Source organism: Oncorhynchus masou, chromosome 28 (genome assembly GCF_036934945.1).
Source record: "Oncorhynchus masou masou isolate Uvic2021 chromosome 28, UVic_Omas_1.1, whole genome shotgun sequence".
NCBI classification, from domain to species: Eukaryota; Metazoa; Chordata; class Actinopteri; order Salmoniformes; family Salmonidae; genus Oncorhynchus; species Oncorhynchus masou.
The window spans coordinates 27788206-27812825 of record NC_088239.1 but is presented as its reverse complement, the minus strand read 5'-3'; the positions used below and the strand labels follow the sequence as shown (position 1 = coordinate 27812825).

General features: G+C 42.6%; 2 protein-coding genes and 1 pseudogene across 6 annotated transcripts in view; 2 read left to right on the top strand and 1 right to left on the bottom strand.

The window, feature by feature from the left end:
- Positions 1–722, top strand: part of smchd1 (structural maintenance of chromosomes flexible hinge domain containing 1) — a 46182-nt gene extending 45460 nt beyond the window's left edge. For both annotated transcript variants that reach the window (XM_064941795.1, XM_064941796.1), the window contains one exon: positions 133–722. In XM_064941795.1, coding sequence (XP_064797867.1) covers positions 133–254 — 122 coding nt within the window. In that variant the 3' untranslated portion in view covers positions 255–722. The remainder of the gene's footprint in view (positions 1–132) is intronic.
- A 2231-nt stretch (positions 723–2953) lies between these two features.
- Positions 2954–20714, top strand: LOC135517473 (EMILIN-2-like; annotated as a pseudogene).
- Positions 20715–21231: 517 nt separating this feature from the next.
- Positions 21232–24620, bottom strand: part of LOC135517471 (phosphatidate phosphatase LPIN2-like) — a 40621-nt gene continuing 37232 nt past the window's right edge. For all 4 annotated transcript variants that reach the window (XM_064941791.1, XM_064941793.1, XM_064941790.1 and 1 more), the window contains exons 16-20: positions 24155–24241; positions 23679–23831; positions 23319–23433; positions 23121–23224; positions 21232–22803 (exon numbers count right to left, since the gene is read on the bottom strand). In XM_064941791.1, coding sequence (XP_064797863.1) covers positions 22659–22803; positions 23121–23224; positions 23319–23433; positions 23679–23831; positions 24155–24241 — 604 coding nt within the window. In that variant the 3' untranslated portion in view covers positions 21232–22658. The remainder of the gene's footprint in view (positions 22804–23120; positions 23225–23318; positions 23434–23678; positions 23832–24154; positions 24242–24620) is intronic.

Below are 24620 nucleotides of genomic sequence, written 5' to 3'. Positions count from 1 at the left end.
CCAAGGCCCTAAAGAGCATTGTTAGGTGACCCCTACATTATTTTCCTGTCGCTTTGTTTTAATCTGTGAGGGATTTACTTTGCTATTTTTTTTAAATGTGAAAGGTATGTTGTCGGTTGTGTTTTTGTACAGCCAGTACTCCAGTTCGGACGCCTTCCGCCATTGGGGTGAAACGGAGTCTTGACAAGGCCGGAGAATCGTCCGGTATGGTAACCAAGAGGACGAGGCGGAAGTTATTAAAACAAGACTATTGATTTCCCGTTTTTTGAGCAACATAAATGTCCGTTTTCAATTCCATTTGACATGTACAACAGAGTGTTGTACCATGCCATCTACATCATGTCGGAGTCTGAAGAGTTAGTCTCTTCATGCATTTTCATTCATTTGTTCAGCAGGTTGGTGTTTTTTTTTTTTTTTTACACATTTAAACGTAGATGGCAGCAATATGAAGTGACCGGTATTTAGATTAACTTTATTTCTTTTTGTCCAGTTTACAATTAACTGTGTTTTGAGAGGGGAAGGTAGGTTTTGGACAATGTACAAAGATTTTTATTTTTTTATTAAAAAAAAATATTTTATAAATTGTTTATAAATGTGTTTTCACTTAGGAATTAGGTGTGTTTGTGAAAATTCTACAAGATATATGTTTTGAATGAATCCGTATTTGGCTGACTGATGCTAAAGTGACCTCAAACTATAAAAATAAAGAGTCGCACACCATATATGAACTCACAGTAATTTATTGGGTAAATCACCAATGTTTCAGCATCACTGCCTTCAGGGTAATGTCATGAATGCATGAACCAGGTTATGTGGACGGTGTAATTAGTGCAACCAATGTTAATAGTGAGGGGTGTGTCGTGATTAAGTTAATTAGAATTGTGTGAAACTGTTAAGCAATAATTCATGGCTTTTTAAAAAGTCCCTTTTTCAGGACCCTGTCTTTCAAAGATATATAATTTGTAAAAATCCAAAGAATTTCAGATCTTCATTGTAAAGGCTTAAACACTGTTTCCCATGCTTGTTCAATGAACCATAAACAATTAATGAACATGCACCTGTGAAACGGTCGTTAAGACATTAACAGCTTACAGATGGTATGCAATTAAGGTCACAGTTATGAAAACGTAGGACACTGAAGAGGCCTTTCTACTGACTCTGAAAAACACAAATAAAGATGCCCAGGGTCCTTGCTCATCTGTGTGAACGTGCCTTAGGCATGCTACAAGGACGCATGAGGACTGCAGTTGTGGCCAGGGCAATAAATTGTAATGTCTTTACTGCGAGACGCCTAAGACGGTGCACAGGATTGGTACATCCGAACATCACACCTGCGGGACAGGTACAGGATGGCCACAACTGCCCGAGTTACACCAGGAACGCACAATCCCTCCATCAGTGCTCAGACTGTCCTCAATAGTCTGGAATAAGGGCTTGTAGAGGCCTGTTGGTAGGCAGGTCTTCACCAGACATCACTGGCAACAACGTCGCCTATGGGCACAAACACACCGTCGCTGGACCAGACAGGACTAGCAAAAAGTGCTCTTCACTGATAGGTCGTGGGTAAGTCTCACCAGGGATGATGGTCTGATTTGATGATGGTTTTATCGTTGAAGGAATGAGCGTTACACCGAGGCCTGTACTCTGGAGCGGGATCGATGTGGAGGGTCCGTCATATTCTGGGACGGTGTGTCACAGCATCATCGGACTGAGCTTGTTGTCATTGCAGGCAATCTCAACGCTGTGCTTTACAGGGAAGACGACCTCCTCCCTCATGTGGTACCCTTCCTGCAGGCTCATCCTGACATGACCCTTCAGCATGACAATGCCACCAGCCATACTGCTCGTTGTGTGATTTCCTGCAAGACAGGATTGTCAGTGTTCTGCCATGGCCAGCGACGAGCCAGGATCTCAATTCCATTGAGCACGTCTGGGACCTGTTGGATTGGAAGGGTGAGGGCTAGGACCATTCTCCCCCCAGAAATGTCCGGGAACTTGCAGGTGCCTTGGTGGAAGAGTGGGGTAACATCTCACAGCATGAACTGGCAAATCTGGTGCAGTCCAGGAGGTGGAGATGCACTGCAGTACTCTTTACAGCTGGTGGCCACACCAGATACTGACTGTTACTTTTGATTTTGCCCCCCCCCTTTTTTTTCAGGGACACATTATTCAATTTCTGTTCGTAACATGTCTGTGGGACTTGTTCAGTTTGTCTCAGTTGTTGAATCTTGTTATGTTCATACAAATATTTACACGTTAAGTTTGCTGGAAAAAAACGCAGTTGACAGTGAAGACATTTATTTTTTGGCTGAGTTTATTAGGCTCTTATATGGAAACAATTTAATATTAGCATCAACATAGAATTAAACAAATTATTTCACATTTAATTGTTACTTATTTCATTTGGTTTTGTTACATGTAATATTTTGGTTAAACTATAATGCATAATAAGTATCAACAGTGGGAACATATTGGGTGTACGCTGATAAGCTGGAGAAAGAATATATCAATTTATAAGACTTTATATGAAGTGCGACTATTTCTTTAGTTTATAGATTTTTCGCTGTTCGCACCTACACATAAAATATGATTTTTGGGTGTGCGCCAACTCGTTTTTTATTCGGTTAAATTTACGTCTAAAATGACACTCAATCAAATGTATCTATAACACTATGATCTCATTTCAATGCACACTCAATCATTTGGCATATATTCTAAAAAGTGTCTTTAGGTTTTGTTCGAAGTTTTGTATGAGTAGTACTTTAGTCAGTGTCCCCGCCGATCTGAAGGTGATGGTCATATGACACCCGCATATCAATAAAACATGTTTGCTAAAAGATATATCACTTACAATAAAGTGATGCTAGTCTGACACTCTCACATGTTTGCAAAGCGGGGGGTCCAGAACCGAGTTTGGGAAAACCTGGTGTAAAGCACTGTATTACATTATCCAGTGGGCTGGATATGAAAGCGTTCCTTTGGGCACTTTGTCACTAGAGTTGCATGCATGCAATCAACCACATTCAAGTATTTTTCGAGAAAGCAGGGAACATGATCTCCGATACAAACTGAAGCAGATGAGTGAGGAAACTACGAAACGGGATTTAATCACTTCTGCTGGGAGCGCATTTTACTATCTGGGAGTGAGGAGCGCTGGTGAAGGGGGTTCGCTGTACCCCGAACGTCACGTCACAGGCTGCTGTACCCTGGAAGAAAGTTTGCATTATCAGCCTTTCGAGTTGCTGCTAGGAGAGGGACCAAACGTCTAACCTCAATGCTTACATGTTTAATATTTGTCTACTTTTTTCCGTTGTATTAAAATGAAGTGCCTTCCCACCGGATTCGTCTTAAAAACTGCCTTATTTCCCTTATTGCTCACCTTTCCATTTATCAATGGAACGCCGTCACGGTATAACATGTTCCAGGGAAGCGCATACTCTGGCTCAGAACAACGACAGAGGAATAAGTGAGTGAAGTTTTCATAGTTGTTTGAACTGTATGTATAATCAAAGACATTTGTCTATAGTTATGACTGATAATGTATGGTTATATTATTGGAGACTCCAATAGTCTAAATTGTCTAGAGTATTTACATGTTTTATGGATTTTTATTGTTACTGTAGGCCTATTCTGAAATATATATTAATTTATTTTTCATTGAAATTAGAACAAAAAAAGCACATACTTATGGGCTTACACGTTATTTGTTTTTAAAATAGGCCAATGGCAACAACAACAAAAAGTTCAATAAAAATGTCACTGCAATTTAATAGAATAATGAAATCAACACATTTATGGTAGGCCTATATAATGATTAGATTATTTTACTTCAAGGACTTCACCGTTCCTCTTTCATAGGCTGAATTGTTTTCGTCATTTTGTGTGACTCAATAATTCCATTTTTCAGAAACTGGTGTGCATACGTCGTGCACAAGAACGTGAGCTATGCGGTCGTGGGTGGCACCGAGAGCTTTGTGCAGCCGGAGTCTGCGCCTTGCCAGATGCATCAACTCAACTGCGCGCAACAAGTGATGTAAGTGGCCCAAGAGGCTCGCTCGAGAGGGTGGGGTGCTGCTATTTTTATTGGTCTCGAGAGCGGTGTTACAGCAGTGACTCAACATCATTAAAGAAAGTTGACTTTGAACACTATTGATTACTTTGAATGTTAAGAATACTTCCACATATCAACCAATAATGTTTAGGATCCATGACCATTGTCCCATCCTCTGCCTAGTATTTAAAACACCATCACATGATTGCATTGTTTATCGGCATTCTGAATAAACCTGTGTAAAGTGCTTTATAATATCAGCAAAGAAAATAACTGGTCAGCTGTTAATGTCGGCTACTGTATTCATGATCTCCATCGGCTAGTTTATCACTGCACTGCAGTAGCAGAGGGTCACAAGCACTGAGTAGGTGTAGTTATCCTCTGGACACACCTGTCCCATTATCTTCTGTAATCTGCAGTCACCCTTTCAGATCCTCAGATTATTCCGTATTTATGACAGATCATCTGCAAGTGATTGAGATGTTTATGAGAACCAGTGAGTTTGATTGACTGATCCGTTATGGTCTATTTGTCATTGTCTGGGACAAGAAACATGTCCGTGATCCCATTGAGCCTTATGGAAGATGAGGGGAATTAAAGATTGTGTAGCTATGATGAAAACGCTATATATTTAGCTAAACTGTAAATAATCATCTGCTTTGTATTGGCACAGTTACGCCCCCCCCCCCCCCCTTGCAACATCAGTCAGAGGCATCTGACACATTTCTCCCTGGGTTGGCTGCTTTCATGTGTTATTATTGAGCATCGTGTTGGGAAACATGTCCTGGGGCCAGTGACGAAGCGTGGCTCCACATTTGACAGGGTGTAAATGGTGGAAAATATTAAGCAGCGTTAAAAGGAGTGCATGATGCATTAGGAGTGTGACTGGCTAGCTAGCCCATCTGGAGGCTGTTGTCATAAACAGATCTTTATTGCTGGGATTCCAAGGCCTATACTGCTCTCCTGGAGAGGGGTCACTGCTCAAGCGTAGTTGTAACTTGGCAAAGCATTGCTCACATTACTCACATTTAGGAAATGTCCATTGAAACTTTGAAAGCAGAAGCTCAGTGGAGAATAACATTGAGGGCGTTTTATGTTGTGAACATAATTGCTAGATTGTCTTGTTGCAGGTTTTTCCTTTTGAGCGTGTGTTCCCAATGGTCATATGGTTAGATTTATTGATTAAATCTGTGTTTAAATATGAATATCATTATCATTCATTATAGAAAATGTGAATGCACATTTAGGTCATCTCTTTCTTTGCCATATTACCTTTTCCTTTTTCCAGGTATCGAACCCAGTTCCGCCCCATGTATAAGGTTGGCTATAAGCTGGTGACAGAGCTGGAGTGGAGGTGCTGTCCAGGGTACCAGGGTCATGACTGCAAAGACCTGAAAGGTGTAACGTCCCGTCAGACAGTCCTGGGGCCTCAGTCCAACCCGCCTCCTGCCCCTGGACACATCGCAGAGACACAGGGTAAGAGAGCTGCTTAAACCTACCTCACCTTTTAGAGACACATACCTGACCACAACCCATACATAACTAGTATGCTAGTCTGGTCATATGATTCGTTTAGGAATGTTTTTCACTACTCTACTACTGTAGTAATGTAAAGCATAGATTTAAACCACAATAATAAATATGGGTTCCCTAGTAGAAAAGAGGACTTATCCTAACCATTGGATTTTCCCTCTGTAGGTCCGGGGCAGCAGGCGTGGGGTCAGGGTGGCCACCCCTGGGGGCAGAGGGGCAGCCAGGAGGTCAGACAGGCCAGGGGGGGGTGAGTGGCCAAGTGGCGAGCCAGGGAGGGAGTCAAACGACACAGCAGATGGAGGAGGAAGTGCAGCGTCTGTCACAGCAGGTCCTGGACATGCAGGCAGCCATGACCAGCCTGTCTGCCAACCTGAGGGTGGATCTGCAGGAGGACGCCAGCAAGATGCTGGTCACGCTGCTCAACAACTTGCGGCAGCCGGAAAGCGTGCGTGGCGAGCAGCAGAGCATGCTTCTGCAGGACCTCTCCCTGGAAAAGGAGTACAAAATGGTGGACATGGACGAGTTCACAAACAAGATCAACAACCTCACAGACACCCTCAACACCAAGAGCAACACCCTGGATGACCTCCATTCCAGGGTCAACCACCATGACGGACAGCTACGTCTGCTAATGGAGGCCACACAGGCCCCTCTGGCCACACCCCCTCCGGCTCTCCCGGCCAATGACGCGGCCCTGCGTGCCTACGTGGATGCAAAGTTTCACGCCCTAAGGGACGAGATGATGGAGGGCATGGAGATCAAGATGTCGGACTTGAAGAACTCGTGTGACTATAAGATTCTGTCAGTACAGGAGCAGTCTGAGTTCCAGGAGAACAGCTACCTCAGCCTGACCGAGCTCCTCGAGTCCAAGGAGATGGACCTCCGCAAGGAGATCCAGGACCTCAAGAATGAGCTGCCTGGTCTGCTTAGGGGAGACGGAACCCCACCAGGTCTGCAGGAGCTGCAGAAGGAGCTGTTCCGGGTCTCCGGGGCCCAGCCGAGACTCCAGTCCAGCCTAGAGAAGAAGCACGAGCCTGACCAACTCCTGCCCCATGTGGAAGAGCTGGAGGCCCATCTAAACATGTCAGAGAGGAGCGTGGAAGTGCACATTCTCTTCCTAGAGGAGAAGCTGAGGAGAGAGTGGGCAGAGGGGGCTACAAACCTGAAGAAGGCCATTGAGGAAAGGATGAGCTCCATGGAGGACCGGGTCACCAGTCTACTGGTGGAGATAAGCAGCCCCCTATCTAGGCCTCAGGCTGGGCTGGAGGCACTGCCGGGTGAGGTGACCTCTCACAAGACCAGCGTTCAGGCTCTGGAGGACAGATTCAATGCCCTTGACCAGCTGTGCTCTACAGAGTGCAAGTCTGACCAACTGGCCATAGAGAGCATTCAAAATAACCTCCAGGTCTACAAAACCAGCCTAGACACCATGCAGTCTAGCATGAAAGGCCACTCAGCTAGTCTTGGAGACATGGAGGAGTTTGTCCAAGGGCAACTCCTGAACCATACCGCCAGTCTTACAGATACGCAGGAAGAGCTATGGGCTCTGAAAGGACGTATGGGAGGACAGGAGGGCTTCCTGTCAGCCCTGGGGCTCTCTCTTAGCCAGCAGTCCCTGGAGCTCCAAGGGCAGCTTCTGAACCACAGTGCCAGTCTTGCAGGTGTGGAAGAAGCACTTGAAGCTCTCAGTGGGCGTATTGGAGTGCAGGAAGGCTCTCTGTCAGACTTGGGTGTCTCTCTCAGTGCTCATCTTAAAGATGTGCGGGGAGAGCTGGGAGCTCTCAGCGAGCGTATTGGAGGACAAGAGGGCTCTCTATCGGCCCTGGGTATATCTCTCAGCCGGCAGTCCCTGGAGCTCCAGCAACTGAACACCTGTTGCCAGAGCAGCGTGGGCCGGCCCATGATGCCAGGGACCTGCTGGAGCTCCACCTGGCCCAGAGAGAGGAGCTAAGGGCCCGGCTAGAGGAACTGGGACAGAAGGTGAGGTCCGAGGCAGATCACTGCAGGAACAGGACCGAGGGCGTAGCTCTGGACGTTACAACTGTAGATGCCCGGGTTGCCAGCTTGGATAACATGTGCAGCAGGCTGGAGCCCATCTCCAGCAGCCTGCACAGGATCAAAGAGGGGCTGAACAAGCACGTGACCGGCATGTGGAACTGTGTCAGCGAGATCAACGACACCCTGCTTGCCCACACCAAGGACATCGAAGGACTGAAGGGAACATATCAGAACCTCCAGGACCACTTCTCAGTCATCACCCAGGACCTCCATCATCTAACCACCAGTCCTGAGAACACTGGTAAGACTTGACACAGAGATTTGGTATTTATTAAGATCCCCATTAGCCGCTGCAAAAGCACCAGCTACTCTTCCTGGGGTCCACATGAAACATGACATTTTACTAAGCACAGAACATTATTAGTCAAGTACTGAAATACATTTAAAACGTCACACACAGCCTACATATCAGTACATACACACATTATCTAGGTATAATACAGTGCAAATTATAAAACAAGATAAATAAAATGGATGTGTCTCTTCACAGTCCCCATTGTGCAGTAAGATGTTCTTTAATCAGTTTTTAAAAAACTGGTTTTATTGCTAGCTTGAGTTACCTGGGATGGCAGAGTTCCATGTAGTCATGGCTCTATTTTATACTGTGCATTCCCCAGCCTCTGTTCTGGACCTGGGAACTGGGAAGAGACCTCTGGTTGCATGTCCTCTGGTTGCATGCCATGTCCAAACTGTGTGCCAACTGCATGAACAGACAGTACCTTTAACACATCAATACCTTGCACAAAGACCAATAGTGATGCAGTCAATCTCTCCTCAACTTTAAGCCAGGAAATCTGACATGGATGTTAATGACACTTTCCCTCCATGTACATCTAAGTGCGATACGTGTTGCTTTGTTCTGGACAAACTGCAATTTGACTATGTCCATCTTTGCCGCAGATGACCACAAGGCTGGGCAGTAGTCTAGGTGTGACAAAATTAGGGCCCATAGAACCTGTTTAGTCGACTGAGATGGCAAGAAGGTAGAGCAACGCCCTATCATGGACAGACCTCTTCCCATTTTGGCAAACATTGAGTATATATGTTTTCACTATGACTGCTTGCTATCTAGGGTTACACTCCAGAAGTTTAGTCTCTTTAACTTGCTCAATAACCACATTCAATAATAGATCTAAATGAGGTTTAGCGTTGAGTGACTGATTTGTCCCAAAAATTATGTTTTTTGTTTTTTTGATATTTCGCACCAGCCTATTGCTTAGTTAACCATTCTAAATCTGACTGGAGCTCTATGTTAAGGGTGTCAGTTATTTTACTGTTGCAGCCGACGTGTATATTGTTGAGTAGTCAGCATGCACGGACACACAGGCTTTATTCAAAGTCAGTGGAAGGTCACTTGTAAAAACAGAAAACAATAATGGCCCTAGTTGGCTGCCCTGCGGTACATGAGAGAGGCTTCCATTAACGAACACCCTCTGTGTTCTATTAAATAGGTAACTCTCAATCCATAATAAGGCAGAGAATGCAAACACCTAAGTTTTTTTCAGCAATAGGTTATGATCAATGAAATCAAAAGCGGCACTGAGGTCTAACAAAACAGCTCCCACAGTCTTCTTACTATCAATTTATTTCAGCCAATCATCAGTAATTTGTGTCAGTGCCAGGCATGTGGAGTGCCCTTCTTTATAAGCATGTTGAAAGTCTGTTGTTAACTTGTTTTCTGTAAAATAACTTTGCATTTGAACAAATGTTTTCCCAAAATTTTTAACAGGCTGATTGGTTGGCTGTTTTAACAACTAATAGTGTGCTCTGATACTCTGGGGTAGTGGAATGACCTTTGCCTCTCTCCATGTCTGAGCGCACACACCGTCTTCTAGACTTAAATTGAAGATGTGGCAAACAGGAGTCACAATAACCATCATGTCGAAGTAAACTTGCGGTCGCGATGCTTTGTTTTCCTACCACTACAACTTAGAAAATCATACACAGTTTATTAGGCTAAAGATTAAATAAGATTGACCACTTTGCTTGCTTAAAATGTGCATGATTATTCCAATTATCCAGGTTATACCTCTCATTTGTTCTTAAACCTACACTTCCCCCACGTCAGTGCTCTCCTGCTAAGTTAGTTTCGTACTGGTTACACCACAGTATATATCATCAAGGTGTTCCAATAGCACAAACTGGAAATTACAATCAAATGGTGCTAGTAAGATAATCCTCAGAGCTGCAGCTGGAGCCCATTTTGGGTGCTTAAGGTTGTTGATTTAAATCATGCCTAGTAATGTGTATTTAATGTAGGATCTGTTAGTGTATGTCTCTAACCAGGTTTCCAACATTCTATTTTGTCCCTCTGGTCCAATTTGGTTCCTATTTGATTGTCATTGGGTCTATGTGACCACAGCTCTGCATGTTTATTGTACGCTAATAAGGTGCATTTATTGACTTATAGAAGGTTTAGACAACATATAAAGACCTATTCATTAACCAGAAGAGCAACTTGGCTGATAAATGTCATTTATTTGTCACTGGTCCAATCTGGTCTGATTGCCCTCGGGTCTGTCCGGGTTCAACTTTTTGGAACCCGTGAAGACCTATACTCTGTAATAACTAAATAACTATATTTTTGTTAAGACTAGCCTTGCTGTTTCATGGTCATCTGAGAGTTCAGAACCCCCATATCCTTGGTCACTGTAGATAACTAGTGTAAACATTGGCTCTTTGTAAACATGGGCCCAGGGGAACTCAACTGGACTCCGATGAGGTCCACAGCTGGGAATAAGGGAGCTGGAAGCACACTCCATAACATTTATGAGGGTTACGTCTCTTCTTCTGAATCCAGCTCTGTATGACTCACTGGTTTACAGAGCAGCTCTGCATGTTCTGGTCTGGGAGTCCAATGGGGAAGGGGCCTGATCCTGGCTGTGAAGCCACAAGGACAGACTTTGGATCGGAGTCACTGTTTCAACCCGTGTGCGAAGCATGCACTCGGAGACTCTGAGAAATTAAGTGTCAGTACCCCGCCATTCACTTGTTATTATAGTAATAACTTATATTTAAAATCATTATTCTGTCAGCTGGAATGTTTCAATGTTTGCCCTTAGAGGGCATTTCGCTTGTCATATGTTCCTGACTGGATGCTGCTTTACCATGGATCACATGGATCACATTGGGATATCATTGGCTCATACTTGGCTCACGGCTCCTCTTTTGTCCTGGACTGGTCTTTAGCGTGCACAGCGGACTATCGCTACTTATCAGGAAGTGGAAAGTGCTGTCCATTTATAGGGACCTCTGTCACTGGCTTATCAATTGTCCACTTACAGGAACCAAGAAGGTTTGTTATTCGAGAGCAGAGTGGACCGGGTTCAGACCAGGCGCTACTGGGTTGACATGACATCACAGCCTCCTTCAACCTTACTCTTCCCCCTCAGTGATCTTATTTTCCCTCTCTCTTTCTCCATATCTCCCTGCCTCCTCTTTCTCTGGTTTTGTTGAATATGTTTAACACACTGGCCTGGCCCAGTCTCTCTTTAAATAAACACAGTCTGCATCCCAAATGGAACCTTATTCGTATATAGTGCACTACTTTTGACCAGAGCCTTATGGGGAGCCCTATGGACACTGGTCAAAAGTAGGGCACTACATAAGGAATAAGGTGCCATTTGGGACACAGACACGGTCAAGACTATCCCCTGAGCCACATGTACTGCCATGACGTCATACACACCCTTCCTCCTAAACTCAGAGACTGAGTAAGAGCTGAATGGGCGGGACATGAATTGGAACCCTCAACTTTCCTCAATGGTTTAGATAATAGATATATTGATTGCTGAAAGGAAACATCAGATTTTCCTAAAATGGTGTTTGGCTGCTCAATGACTGACACTTCCAGCTTGACAAGCGCCAGATTTAGCTTGGCTTGAAGACCGGTCTGAAAATCTAAAGTCTAAAACTGCTAATAGATTTGTCTGGTGTACTTATGTTTGTGTTCACTGGTGTGGTGCTCTACCGGGAGATTCCACGCCAGTGTAGCTGGAACATTATTTTGGTATCTCAGATTATTCTAGCATTTCTCACATAGAAACTTCCCTGGGAGGAAGGATGTTAGACATGCTTTTTACAGTTGTATCATAAGCCATTTAAGACAGAAATCATGATGAATTGTTAGAGCACACTATTAGGAGTATAATAACACCAAGATGTTGTCTGTATCATGTACGGATAATAGGATCTTACAGGAGGCATGTATAGTTCTAAAAGGGTCTAAAATGGCCACTTTCATCATGGTATTCTCAAATCATTTGTGATGTAAATTTAAAAAGCATGTCAAACATGCTTCCTCCCAATTAAGTTTTGATGTGAAAATTGCCAAAACAATCTGAGATACGACAAATATTTTCAGGCTATGCTGGCATGAAATCGCCCCTATTGTCAGTATTTTACAGGGCCAGACTATCCACCTGTGCTCGGGAAAAATATGTTTTGTTCGCTTAATCAAAAGTGTAGTTTAATTAGGGCAATTTACCAAACCATTAGTCACAACCAAGCGGCTAATGTGGTGTCCCCTGAGCCTATCAATCACTCCCTAGAGATTAGCATTGTGTGTGTACATGGTTGTACGTGTGTGCATGCCCATGTTTGCCTGTGAGAACCACACATGCAATATACTCACCCTTGTTAACTCTTCATTGCTGAAAGTCCAGACAACACAACACTTAAGAGTTCAGTTATGCACAATACAGAGAGAAGCTAGCATGCTTTTCTGCCTCTTCCACTGCCTCGATGATCCTCTGACAGATAACCAAGGTTGTAGGGTTACAGACACACAGGCCAAGCGTGATAACCCTGGCAGGACGTCAAGTGTTCCAAATGGCGCACTAATCACCATTATAGTGCACTACTTTTGACCAGGTTCCTATGTGCTTTGGCAAAAGGTAGATAGTCCAGAGACAAGCTAGGACCTGATGATGCACAGCACAGTCAATCTCTGAGCTCCCACTGCAATAAAGCATGTCACTTTATTCTCTTGCTAAAACCACCATCTAGCCCTTTGTTTTATTTTGATGGGGGTGGGGGCCCCAAAGAAATCTGAACTCATCGAGGGGCCACAGTTTCTTGCGGGTCTGCGTACCCACATCCATAACCACATCTAGTTTTAGAGTTAATTTCGTGCAATTCTACACATTTTGCCATGTGTTGTAGGGATAATGATTGCCGTTTTTAATACGGTGTCTGAGTGAGACTGACAAAATCAATGGCCGGTAATTTGACCATGATAGCTGGCCACTAAACTAACTTGGCATTCTAGAAAATGTTAGCTGGCATAGAATTGACAGACTATCAGTGACTGACATGACATAGGATAAATTGCACCTTGTGTATTCTGCTATTCCAACTCTATTCCATCTCAGGCGTAAGTTGAGACCCCGACAGAGTAAAAAAAAATATATATATATATTTTTTTCTTCTTCATATGAAGATATTCAATTGTCTTTTTTCCCCCTGAAAGTAGACTAAACTGATGTGGTACGGAACATAGGATATCACAGGGATTCTTATATATCCTCAGACTGGTGGAGGGAATGGCTGGCTGTAAGTCTGTGGTCCTTTCTAGCTCAGTTGGTAGAGCATGGCACTTGTAACACCAGGGTTGGTGGGTTCGATTCCCGGGATGCATGACTGTAAATCGCTTTGGATAAAAGCGTCTGCTAAATGGCATATATATGACTGTAGGATTTCTTGGATACACTGTAACACTCCCTCCAGGTCCACAGTTAAAACCAGGGGCCCCCAGCTGCAATTGTTTACATCCACGTCTTTAATCATAGTGCATGCACACGTTAGAGCTCCATCCTTTAATCATTACCCTGCGATTTAGGCTGAGATTGGCTTTCAGTCAGAATCATCAAGGCCCAACCGACCGCTACACATAATCAAACTAAACTAAACACACACACACACACTAAATTACACACACATGTACAAGTTCCGCCTCAAGTCTTCCTTCCTGTGGTATTTTACAGATTGCTTCTAGTCCCCTCTCTGTGTCGTGTTTATTAGGGAGTAGGGTGATGTTGCCTCTAGACACTGATTCAGGGTCAGTTTGGCATTTACACCCCCCCCCCACACACACACTAATGGTTAAGGTTGGGATTGGGGGAGGGTAAGATGATCCTAGATAAATGTTTTAATAGCCAGACCATGTTGTTCTGGCTCTTATAGTGACTGACCTCTGTTGCCTGAGGTGGGGGATAGGCTGCCTGGTATGCAGGTATGCCTTTCATGTACAGCTTAATCCCTCTGAAGACAAGAGTTTGGACCTGTTGCCTGTTATCTCATTGACTGCTCAGGAGAATAATGAGGAGTAGGGCGACGTTGCCCCTGCCTAGACACACTGATCTTGGGTCCGTTTTGCATATTCCCCACTAACGGTTCAGGTTAGGATTGTGGGAAGGGAAAATGAACCTAGATCTGTACCTTGAGGAAACTTCACCCCAGAACAATGTTGAGAGGGTTAATGATTAACTGATAAACTCATGTGTAGTTTGTTTAAGTCATCTCAGCTCTGGCTGTCAGGAATGCACAAACATTTGACTCCTGTCAGTGGATGTGTCTGCGGTGTGGTGTTTAGGTCACTGATGACAGGGAATTACTCACTGTTTAATGACAATTAGAATCTCTCAGGCGTATTGAGAACCGTTCTATATAATATAACTGTTCTTTCGTGTAAAATGACTAGAAAGTACAGTAATAAGGTGAAAGAGAGAGCAGAGCCGTGTTGAGTGGGTAACACTCCCATACAGAACATAATGCCTCCCCACTGGAGACCAGGGTTTAATCACCGTATACTGCGTCTCCCACCTATTTATCTCCCCATCATTCCCATCTAATAAACCTTAAAAATACTCAGGGTAGAGAGTGAAATTCCCCCAAAATGTGTAATAGGTCATGTACTATAGCTAAAAAGTACACAGGAAATGGGCCAATAAGAAAAAACTCACAAGCCATTACAACCAAAAAACACTTTTTTTTTTTTTTTGCTAGGTAATTTAGTCTAGTCAGCTATCTAAAACTTGTAATCATGATGAATTACTGACCAGGCATGTGCCCAGGGGGCCTGACCTCCAGGGTACACCTATGATTTAGTTGGAAACTCTCACTCAGATATGTGACCAGAATGCTCTATGGGGGCTTATGTCAAATTTAAGTGAAATTTAAATATTTTTGGTTTCCACCCATTCAGCATAGTTCACACCCTCTTAAGCCTTAGCGCCACCCATCACTTTAAGAATGAACATGTTAATGCATGGTCAACCCCATCCATAATCCTGTCTTTCAATGAGTTGAAAGTATTCAATCCCCTTGACTTTTTCCACATTTTGTGTTACAGCCTGAATTTAAAATAGTTTAAATTGCGATTTTGTTTCACTAAATCTACATACAACATCCCGTAATAATACAAATGAATGAAAAATGAAAAGCTGAAATGTCTTGAGTCAATAACCCCTTTTGTTATGGCAAGCCTAAATAAATTCAGGAGTAAAACATTTGCTATACAAATCACATAAATTACATGGAATAATAGTGGTAAACATAATTTTTGAATGACTGTCCCACCCCTTACCCCACACATACTGTACAATTATCTTTAAGGTCTCTCAGTCGAGTAGCCAGGGAGGTTTTCCAATGCCTCGCAAAGAAGGGCACCGATTGGTAGATGGATAATTTAAAAAAAGCAGACACTGAATATCCCTTTGAGCATGGTGAAGTTATTAATTAGGCTTTGGATGGAGTTGCTTACCAAGACGACATTGAATGTTCCCGAGTGGCCTAGTTACAGTTTTGGCTTGACAATCTATGGCAAGACTTGAAAGTCATATTTTGTGTAGATCGTTGCCAAAAAATGACAATGGAATCCATTTTAATCCCACTTTGTAATTAATCAAAATGTGGAAAAAGTGAAGGGGATTGAAAACATTCAGAAGGCACTGTAGCTCAGTGCTTTCTCCTTGGCTAAACTAGGCTCATAACTTAACATTTTATTTTCATATTTACAGATCCAATACAAGTTCGTAATTAAGGCACATGAAAGTTCACATGGTCAAGAAGGAATTTCTGCAACAAATTTGTTTTTGGCCCTACTGCCGCCAAGAGAGGGTGGCCACTAAAATGTTTTGCCCGCAAGGTGGGTGGGGTCCCCGCCCCCTAACCAAATCTTGCTTAGGGCCCCCTGCATACTCAATATGAGTTCCAACAAACCAGCTTTAACTGGGAGGTTGACTTTACTGGGAGGTTGACTTTACTGGGAAGTGAAGTGAAAGCTTTCACTCGAGAAGCACAAAGCATGTTTAAGAGTAATGCAAGCTTGACCTTAATGTCTGAAAGGAATTCTCCGATGTCTCTCTTTTGACCAGACGATTTTTCTTCATTGTAGTTTCTGGGCCCTAATTAAACATTGCCACAAGGGGAAGTGAGACTGGTAGAGTCCAACTGTCTGTCAGTGTCAGGAGTCGTCACGGCACCAGCTGGTTTGTTAACACATGTTGACCTCTCCACAACTGGTCCGGGGTTTTATCCCTCGCTCTATCCTTCATCCTTTCTTTATCCCCTGGCTTGTCATTACCCACTCTTTTCAGGCGTTCATGGAGGTGTGGAGGAGTCTGGTAATCCCACTGAGACCAAGCCTGTCCCTCAGAGCCCTGTCCTGCCCATTGGGCCAATACCAGACGGGGCCCTACCACCACATATGATAGAGACTGGGGAGGCAGGAGCCCCCGGAATCATGATCTCTTCCAAACCGCCCAAGGGGGCTGACGGCAGCATGACCCCCATCAAGGGCTTCGCTGGAGCCCCAGGTGAGATACAGGGGTAGCTGGGAGAGGGGCTAAAAACACGTACAGAATACAAATGCATGTGCACACCTACACACACGCAAGTAGGTACCCTACCGTTCAAAAGTTTGGAGTCACTTAGAAATGGCCATGTTTTTTAAAGAAAAGCACATTTGTTTGTCTGTTAAAACAACAAATACAGTGTAGATTAAAACATTTAGACTGGTGTTTTGCGGGTACTATTTAATGAAGCTGCCAGTTGAGGACTTGTGAGGCGTCGGTTTCTCAAACTAGACACTAATGTACTTGTCCACTTGCTCAGTTGTGCACCGGGGCCTCTCACTCCTCTTTCTATTCTGGTTAGAGCCAGTTTGTGCTGTTCTGCAAAGGGAGTAGTACACCGCATTGTCCCAGATCTTCAGTTTCTTGGCAGTTTCTCATTTGGAATAGCCTTCATTTCTCAGAACAAGAATACACTGACGATTTTCAGAAGAAAGTTCTTTGTTTCTGGCCATTTTGAGCCTGCAATCAAACCCACAAATGCTGATACTCCAGATACTCAACTAGTCTAAATAAGGCCAGTTTTATTGCTTCTTTAAATCAGAACAACAGTTTTCAGCTGTGCTAATATAATTGCAAAAGGGTTTTCTAATGATCAATTAGCTTTTTAAAATGATAAACTTGGATTAGCTAACACAACGTGCCATTGGAACACAGGAGTGATGGTTGCTGATAATGGGCCTCTGTACGCCTATGTAGATATTTCATTAAAACAATCTGCCGTTTCCAGCTACAATAGTAATTTACAACATTAACAATGTCTATACTATATTTCTGATTTTAATGGACAAAAAAATATATTTTCTTTCAAAAACAAGGACATTTCTAAGTGACCCCAAACTTTTGAAAGGTAGTATATGTTTGCAAGATGAATTACCTTCTTTCAAAACCTCATGAAATGTATCTTGATTATTTTACAGCTTCCCCACCCTCTAAAGGGTCTTTACAGCCTAATATGCCAGTTATTTCTGGTAAGTGATATTGACTCATTTGATTTAATTTACTATGAATATAAAATTGTGAGTCTTCTGAAAATGAACCTCTTTCAACAGTTGCCCACATTCCCCTGAGACCGTCATTGCACAAACCGTATTTAACTGTAACAGGTAAGATATTTAGCAGTCTCTTAAGATTAAAGCAGTAGTATTCCTGTCAGTTATGGACAAGAGTTTCTGTATCTGTCCTAATAAACACTTTTTTATTTTTTAAATAAATGACAGTGAGAATGTGTGTCCCAAATTTGGGGACAAGCTGTGTCAATGTGACTTACAGTTACTTTAGAAAGTATTCACACCCCTTGACTTTTTCCACATTTTGTTGTTACAAAGTGGGAATCAAATGGACTTAATTGACATGTTTTTGGCAACGATCTAAACAAAATACTCCATAATGTCAAAGTGAAAGGAACATTTTTACAAAATTCACAAAAAATAAATGAAATATATCTTGATAAAATCAGTATTCACACCCCTGAGTCAATACATGTTATAATCAATCACCTTTGGCAGCGATTACAGCTGTGAATCTTACTGGGTAAGTCTCTAGGAGCTTTCCACTCCTGGATTGTGCAACATTTGCTTGTTCTTTTCAAATTTCTTCAACCTCTGTTATTGTTAGACAACCATTTTCAGGTCTTGCCATAGCTTTTCAAGCAGATTTAAGTCAAAACTGTAACTCGGCCACTCAGGAACATTCACTGTCTTCTTGGTAAGCAACTCTAGTGTAGATTTGGCCTTGTGTTTTAGGTTATTGTCCTACTGAAAGGTGAATTAATCTCCTATTGTCTGGTGGAAAGCAGACTGAACCAGGTTTTCCTCAAGGATTTTGCCTGTGCTTAGCTCCATTACGTTTATTTTTTATCCTGAAAAACGATTACAAGCATAACATGATGCAGCCACCACAATGCTAAAAAATATGGAGAGTGTTACTCAGTTATTCATGGTATTGGATTTGCTCCAAACATAACACTTTGTACTCAGGACAAAATATCCTTTTCTTCCCCAACATTTTTAAATTTAACCTTAACTGACTTCCTTAGTTAAATTAAGAACAAATTCTTATTTACATTGACGGCCTACACCAGCCAAACCCGGACCACGCTTGGCCAATTCTGCGCCGCCCTATGGGACTCCCAATCACAGCCGGTTGTGATACAGCCTGGATTCAAACCAAGGTGTCTGTAGTGACGCCTCAAGCATGGAGTTGTAGTACCTTAGACCGCTGCGCCATTTTAGTGCCTTGTTGCAAACAGAATGCATGTTTTGGATTATTTGTATTCTGTACAGGCTCCCTTCTTTTTACTCTGTCAATGTTATTGATCCATCCTCAGTTTTCTTCCATCATCACACCTGTTGAACTCTAACTGTTTTAAAGTCATCATTGGCCTCATGGTGAATTCCCTGAGCGGTTTCCTTACTATCCTGCAACTGAGTTTGGAAAGCCGCCTGTATCTTTGTAGTGACTGGGTGTATTGATACACAGTGTAACTAATAACTTCACCATGCTCAAAGGGATATTGAATGGCTGCTTTTTATTTTTTTTTATGCCCATCTACCAAATCGATGCCCTTCTTTGCGAGGCATTGGAAAACCTCCCTGGTCTTTGTGGTTGAATCTGTGTTTGAAATTCAGTGTTGGACTGAGGGACCATACAGATAATTGTATGTGTGGGGTACAGAGATGAGGTAGTCATTCAAAAATCATGTTAAACGCTATTATTGCACACACAGTGAGTCCATGGAACTTATTACATAACTTATTTAGACTTGCCATAACAAAAGGGGTTGAATACTTATTGACTCAATGCATTTTATGTAATTTGCAAAAAATATTGAAAAACATAATTCCACTTTGACATGGGGTATTGTTTGTATAGGGCAGTGACAAACAATCTCAATGTAATACATTCTAAATTCAGGCTGTAACACGTTGGAAAAACCCTGTATCTCTGTGTCAGGTGAGCGGGTGTCCTTCTCGGCTGGTCTCAACCTCCTGCCCTTCCCTGGTGAGGTGGGCATCATCCGTTTCAACAAGGTGTTAGTGAATGATGGAGGACACTACGACCCTCACACAGGTAACTACTACAACACTGTCCCAATCACACACAGATACCAAACTAACCTAAATGTAAACCGCAAGCTACCCAAATGATCAAGACTGTCAGTGCAAGATTTATGGCAACTTTTGTCTGTGTCCCTCATGCAGCTAACATGAGTGCCCCCTTTAATATTCGCCCTCCCTTATTTCTTCCTACTCTTCCAGGCATCTTCAATGTTCCCATGGAGGGCCATTACCTGCTGACTGCTGTGCTGACAGCCCAGAGAGGTGCCAGGGTGGAGGCAGTGCTCTCTGTGTCCAACCACAGCATCCAGAGGCTGGACACGGCTGGTTACCTTCCTGCTAATGGTGGCGGAGGTGGGGCTAGCTCCACTAGCTGTGACTGCGGAGGCTCAGCCTCCCTGAGCCTGGTTCTCACTCTGAAGCGTGGAGACAGGGCAGGTTTAGTCATGACCGCAGGCAAACTTGCTATCTCAGAGAACACAGAGGTCCTCTCGACGTTTAGCGCCGTGCTTCTCTACCCCACCTCCTCAAAAAGATAACCCCCACCAATGAGTAGCCTTATAAATCTCCAACCTTAAAACACTAGTTCTGCTTTAGATGTGGGTATGCCTTACAGGTATTGTTGTAACTCATGATGGTACTTTAAAGCAATCTTATGACAGAGCTTTCATACAAAAATAAATGTGTATCAAATATTTTATCATAAGATCGTTATGGAGGGAACGGGGCTGGCTACTGCCATTCATGGAGTATTCATATTTAGTGATTATATTCTAAATGCAACGTTTTTTTAAATTACATCTTTGAATGTATGCTTGTGTTGATGTGTGTGTTCAATTTGTTTACATTTGTTGTACCATTTATTTTAAACCTGTGTAATTTTAGGTATTTGCAAATGACTATTTTTATTGAGGACTATCAATTGTACATAGCATTGTAAGCGGAACTACAGTTAAACAAATAGACTGGTCCTTTTCCTACCTGACAAGGGATGCAGAACTTCAAAACGAGCACAGTTTTGTATTTCAGTTTTGTATCTTTGTATTTCATCACCTCCCAGTGAGTCACAATGTTCTTTAGGAACAATGCCTGAAAATGAACTGTTTTGAATCAGAGAACTTCAATTCTGCCCCTGGTACCAGTAATAAAAGCTTTGTCTAAACAGTGGCCATAAGTGTTTCTAACTATTGTTTTATTATATAGGCCTATTGTTAATTAATAGTATCACTATACATGTATGATAGAATGGTTAAAGGGATACTTTGGGATTTTGGCAATTAGCATGCTAGCATGTACCCATAGATGTCCATTGATTGTGCTAACGCTAGTTAGCATTGGTCCGCATCACTAAATCTTAACTTCCTTCATACTGGACACAGAGACATAAAAATGGTATCCACGAGTTCATCTGTCTCTGGGGAAGTATCACTGTAATATACTATACTTATTTGTATTGGTATCGCAGGTATTTTAGAAAATAGTTTTGTGCTAAAACAACGTGTGGCGCAACACTCCATTATAAAAAATATTTTAAGGTCTCAGCAAAAAAGTCACTGTTTTTAACATTAAGTTCCGTTTAGACAGATTGTTGGCATGTGAAAAGATGTTCATGATGTTCCAAAAGTTACACCCTCCTTTCCCAAAAACAAGTTTCTGAAATAAGCATAGGAAACATCTGCATGGAATCATAGATTTTATCATTTTTGTTTTTTTTGCTAAACATTCATATCCCAAACATACACTTCAATGTATATAGTGACACTCAAAAATAACACTTAATCAAGTAACAGTGAAGGCATTTAAGATTGGAGAGTGTGTGAACTGTAAAATTAATCTCTTAATAGATACACTGAAAACTATCAAAGCAGTTACTGAAAAACACAACAAATACCAGCGTGTTAAGATGTGTGTACTCTCCACACAAAATATCACTTTCATAGAAAGAATGCCTTTGTTACTGGGGAACTCTGCAACACCTCCGAACGTCATCAAATACAATGGTATAATAATTCAAAATATACTAGACACACCCAAGTTATAACAATAGAAATATATCCCATAAAGCATTCATTTCATAACACAAACACTGTCAAAGTTAACCCATAAAACGTCTGCTAAAACATATAATTGTGCTTTCAGTGCATATTAGTCGGTCTCCATCCAAAGGCTCCAGTGTTGTGTGTCAGCAGCATCGACACTTTGGAAAGGCCTTCCATCGCCTTTAACTTCACTGCAGCCATCTGCCTGTTTGTCTAAAACGTCGCCTCCTCAGATCACTTAAATCGATCTATTATCATACAGTATGTGTGTGTATCTAAGACTCGTGCCAGTTCCACTGGCAGATCTGCGCAACATATTAGCGATCGACTCAATCTGTATCGCTGAAGCGTTACAGATTCCGCAAAATAAATGTAAAGGTAACTTCCAAATGGGCCGACGTTTGCGGCGTTTAACGTGAATGCAGTCGTCTCCGCTAATGCGGGAAGGTTGCCTTTCAATTTCAAATCGCGCCGTAACACTGAACCTTCGCAGCACGGCTTGAAGAGAGCCCTTAGTTCAAAATTAGAATAGCATGCATACACTATAATGTAAGGCCTTCCCAAACAGCGGGACACCCCAACATAGCGAGTGCATTATCACTCAAGCCAAATCACTAACCTTACGACTTCGCCTGTCTTCTTTCTCTTCACATTGTACTGTAAAAAGGCTGTACAGTCTATTGGAAAGTGTGCCTAAATCAATCATGTGACGCAGTTCTTACTGATATATCAACGAAACGCTATTAAACCTGTGGAGCACTAAACAATGGAATATAATTCAGCATCAGTAGACACATAGTATAGTCATCAGTTAAGGCAGTACAAGCAATCATCATGGGAAGACCCATACAATTATTAAGCAATACAAAATATTGCTTACATCGATTCCAACAAATACAGTTGATTTCAAGTGATTTCTTTCCCGTCCAAAAGACACAAAGTGCATCGACCATACCCGAAGTGTCTGTTGGTTATCGCCTTAATACCTGATAATACCACAGCTGTGGGAACTGTCCAATCAGAAATCAGAGCAGCTCCTCAAGACGCACATCAGCGATTGGTTGTTTCAGAGCAGCTCCTCAAGGCAGACCTCAGCGATTGGCTGTCTCCAGAAGCAGAAAGAACTGAATTCTGGGAAACTGAAGGTGGCGCTCTGCTCCTTACTGCGTAAAGGGAAAACGTGCTCCACCAGTTCACTCAGTCGGCCGTAGCTACAGTGAAAGACAGGGAAGGGGTTAGATAACGGTCACTGTACTTACTGACCAAGGTCGAGATTCATTAAAAGGCACGTTGTCGACAAGCGCACTGCACTAGACTTTGAAGGTCATATACGCTTGAGCCTACATCCACAGCATTTTACCGTGAATGTGATCTCCGCGAACATCAGACGATCTCCACAAACGCCTTCAAAAAGGTGCATTTGTCGGCAATTGAATCTGGCCAAAATACTCCCCAAGAAACCCACACTCCTGACATACAGAGACATAAAGAGTCATTATGATTACAATCCTGTGAAGTCGCTACTTACGAAGTCTTATTGCCTTTCGATTGCTCTAGGATGAGCTCTCCTTTGGGGTTGACTGTGAATATCCGACACACTGGTACACCCACTTGCTTGTAGGCAAACACATCCTGAGCCAAAAACAGAGGAGTAGTCTTAACAATCACCATAATTCTGATCCTATTCCAAAATAAGTCCACAATGAGAAGGTAAAACAAAGCTTACATTTGCTCTGTTTCCAAAGGCTGCGTAGAAGGGATGTGTGTTTTGGTAGAAGAGGTTCTTGATGTCTGTTAGGCATTCAATCTTGAACTTCTCTGGCTTCTTTTCAATCACCTCCCTGATAAAAGGTTAAGTAGAAAGGAATCAAAAAGCCTTGACATTTAACTATATTACAACGTTATTACAACGTTATTACTATTCCAAGCAGACAACCAGAAAGGAACTGAAAGATCAGTTTTAACTCTGAAAGGCGGAGAAGAGGAAAGAAAATGCATTGCAATCTAACTATATTACAATGCTATTACAACGTTATTACAAATCCAAGCAGACTGAACCAACGGAGAAGTTAAGGGTGAGTTGTACCTGTGAAATGCAGAAAAGAGGCTGCTAGGGGACAGCATGAGGGGTCCTCGAGGCAGGATGGTTCCCCGGTCGTTCACCCAGTACAAGTACCCTCTGGTCATGTCCGCCATGCCGATTGCCCGCGCCGAACAGTACAGGAATTTGTAGCCATTCCTGAAGAAATACACATTGAAGTATAACTTAAACATTAGATCCGTCTCCTATCCACGCTCTCAAATGTTTTGGAATTGCATTTTTTTTCCATGTGAAACAGGAATGTGATTAGTCATGCATTGACTAAGTGGTGGATGTGATAAATGGTAGTTCTAGGGCCATATGTATCAATCAACTTAAATAGGAGTGCTGACAAGGATCCGTTTAGCATTTTAGGTCGCAATGAATAAGATAACATGGACAGGGGGAACCTGATCCTCGATCAGCACTCTTACTCTGAGACGCTTGATACATACGCAGGCCCTGGGCTAGGGCAAACTTACTCATGCACTGAGTGGTACAGCTTAGCAATGCCTTGATGAGTCCAGTCTTTCCCGAGCTGAGGGAGAATTTGGCCGAACACGTCAGACCTAAGAAAAAGGAGCATTTGGTGAGACATAAAAACCCACACCAGTAGAAATCCACTTTTTGTAGCTGAAAGATGATGACCAGAGCTTAACCATGATGTTGCATACAGATTTAAGTCAATAAGTCATCATTTTAGTCAAAGTATGATATATCTGGGCTTGAAGTGACAAATCCAACCTCCCCACGTCGTGCAAATCTGTGTGAATGTGGTGTCTTTTCCTCTGATATGACATGAAAATTATTTCAGGGCTGGGTTTTATTTGAATGTTACCACCCACCAGCATGGCACTGTTTATTAATCAGAAACAGCGGAAAAGTTATTCCTCTTTACGACTGAGATGAGCCAAACAGCCGTGGGTCCACAGAGCCATGGAGCAAATA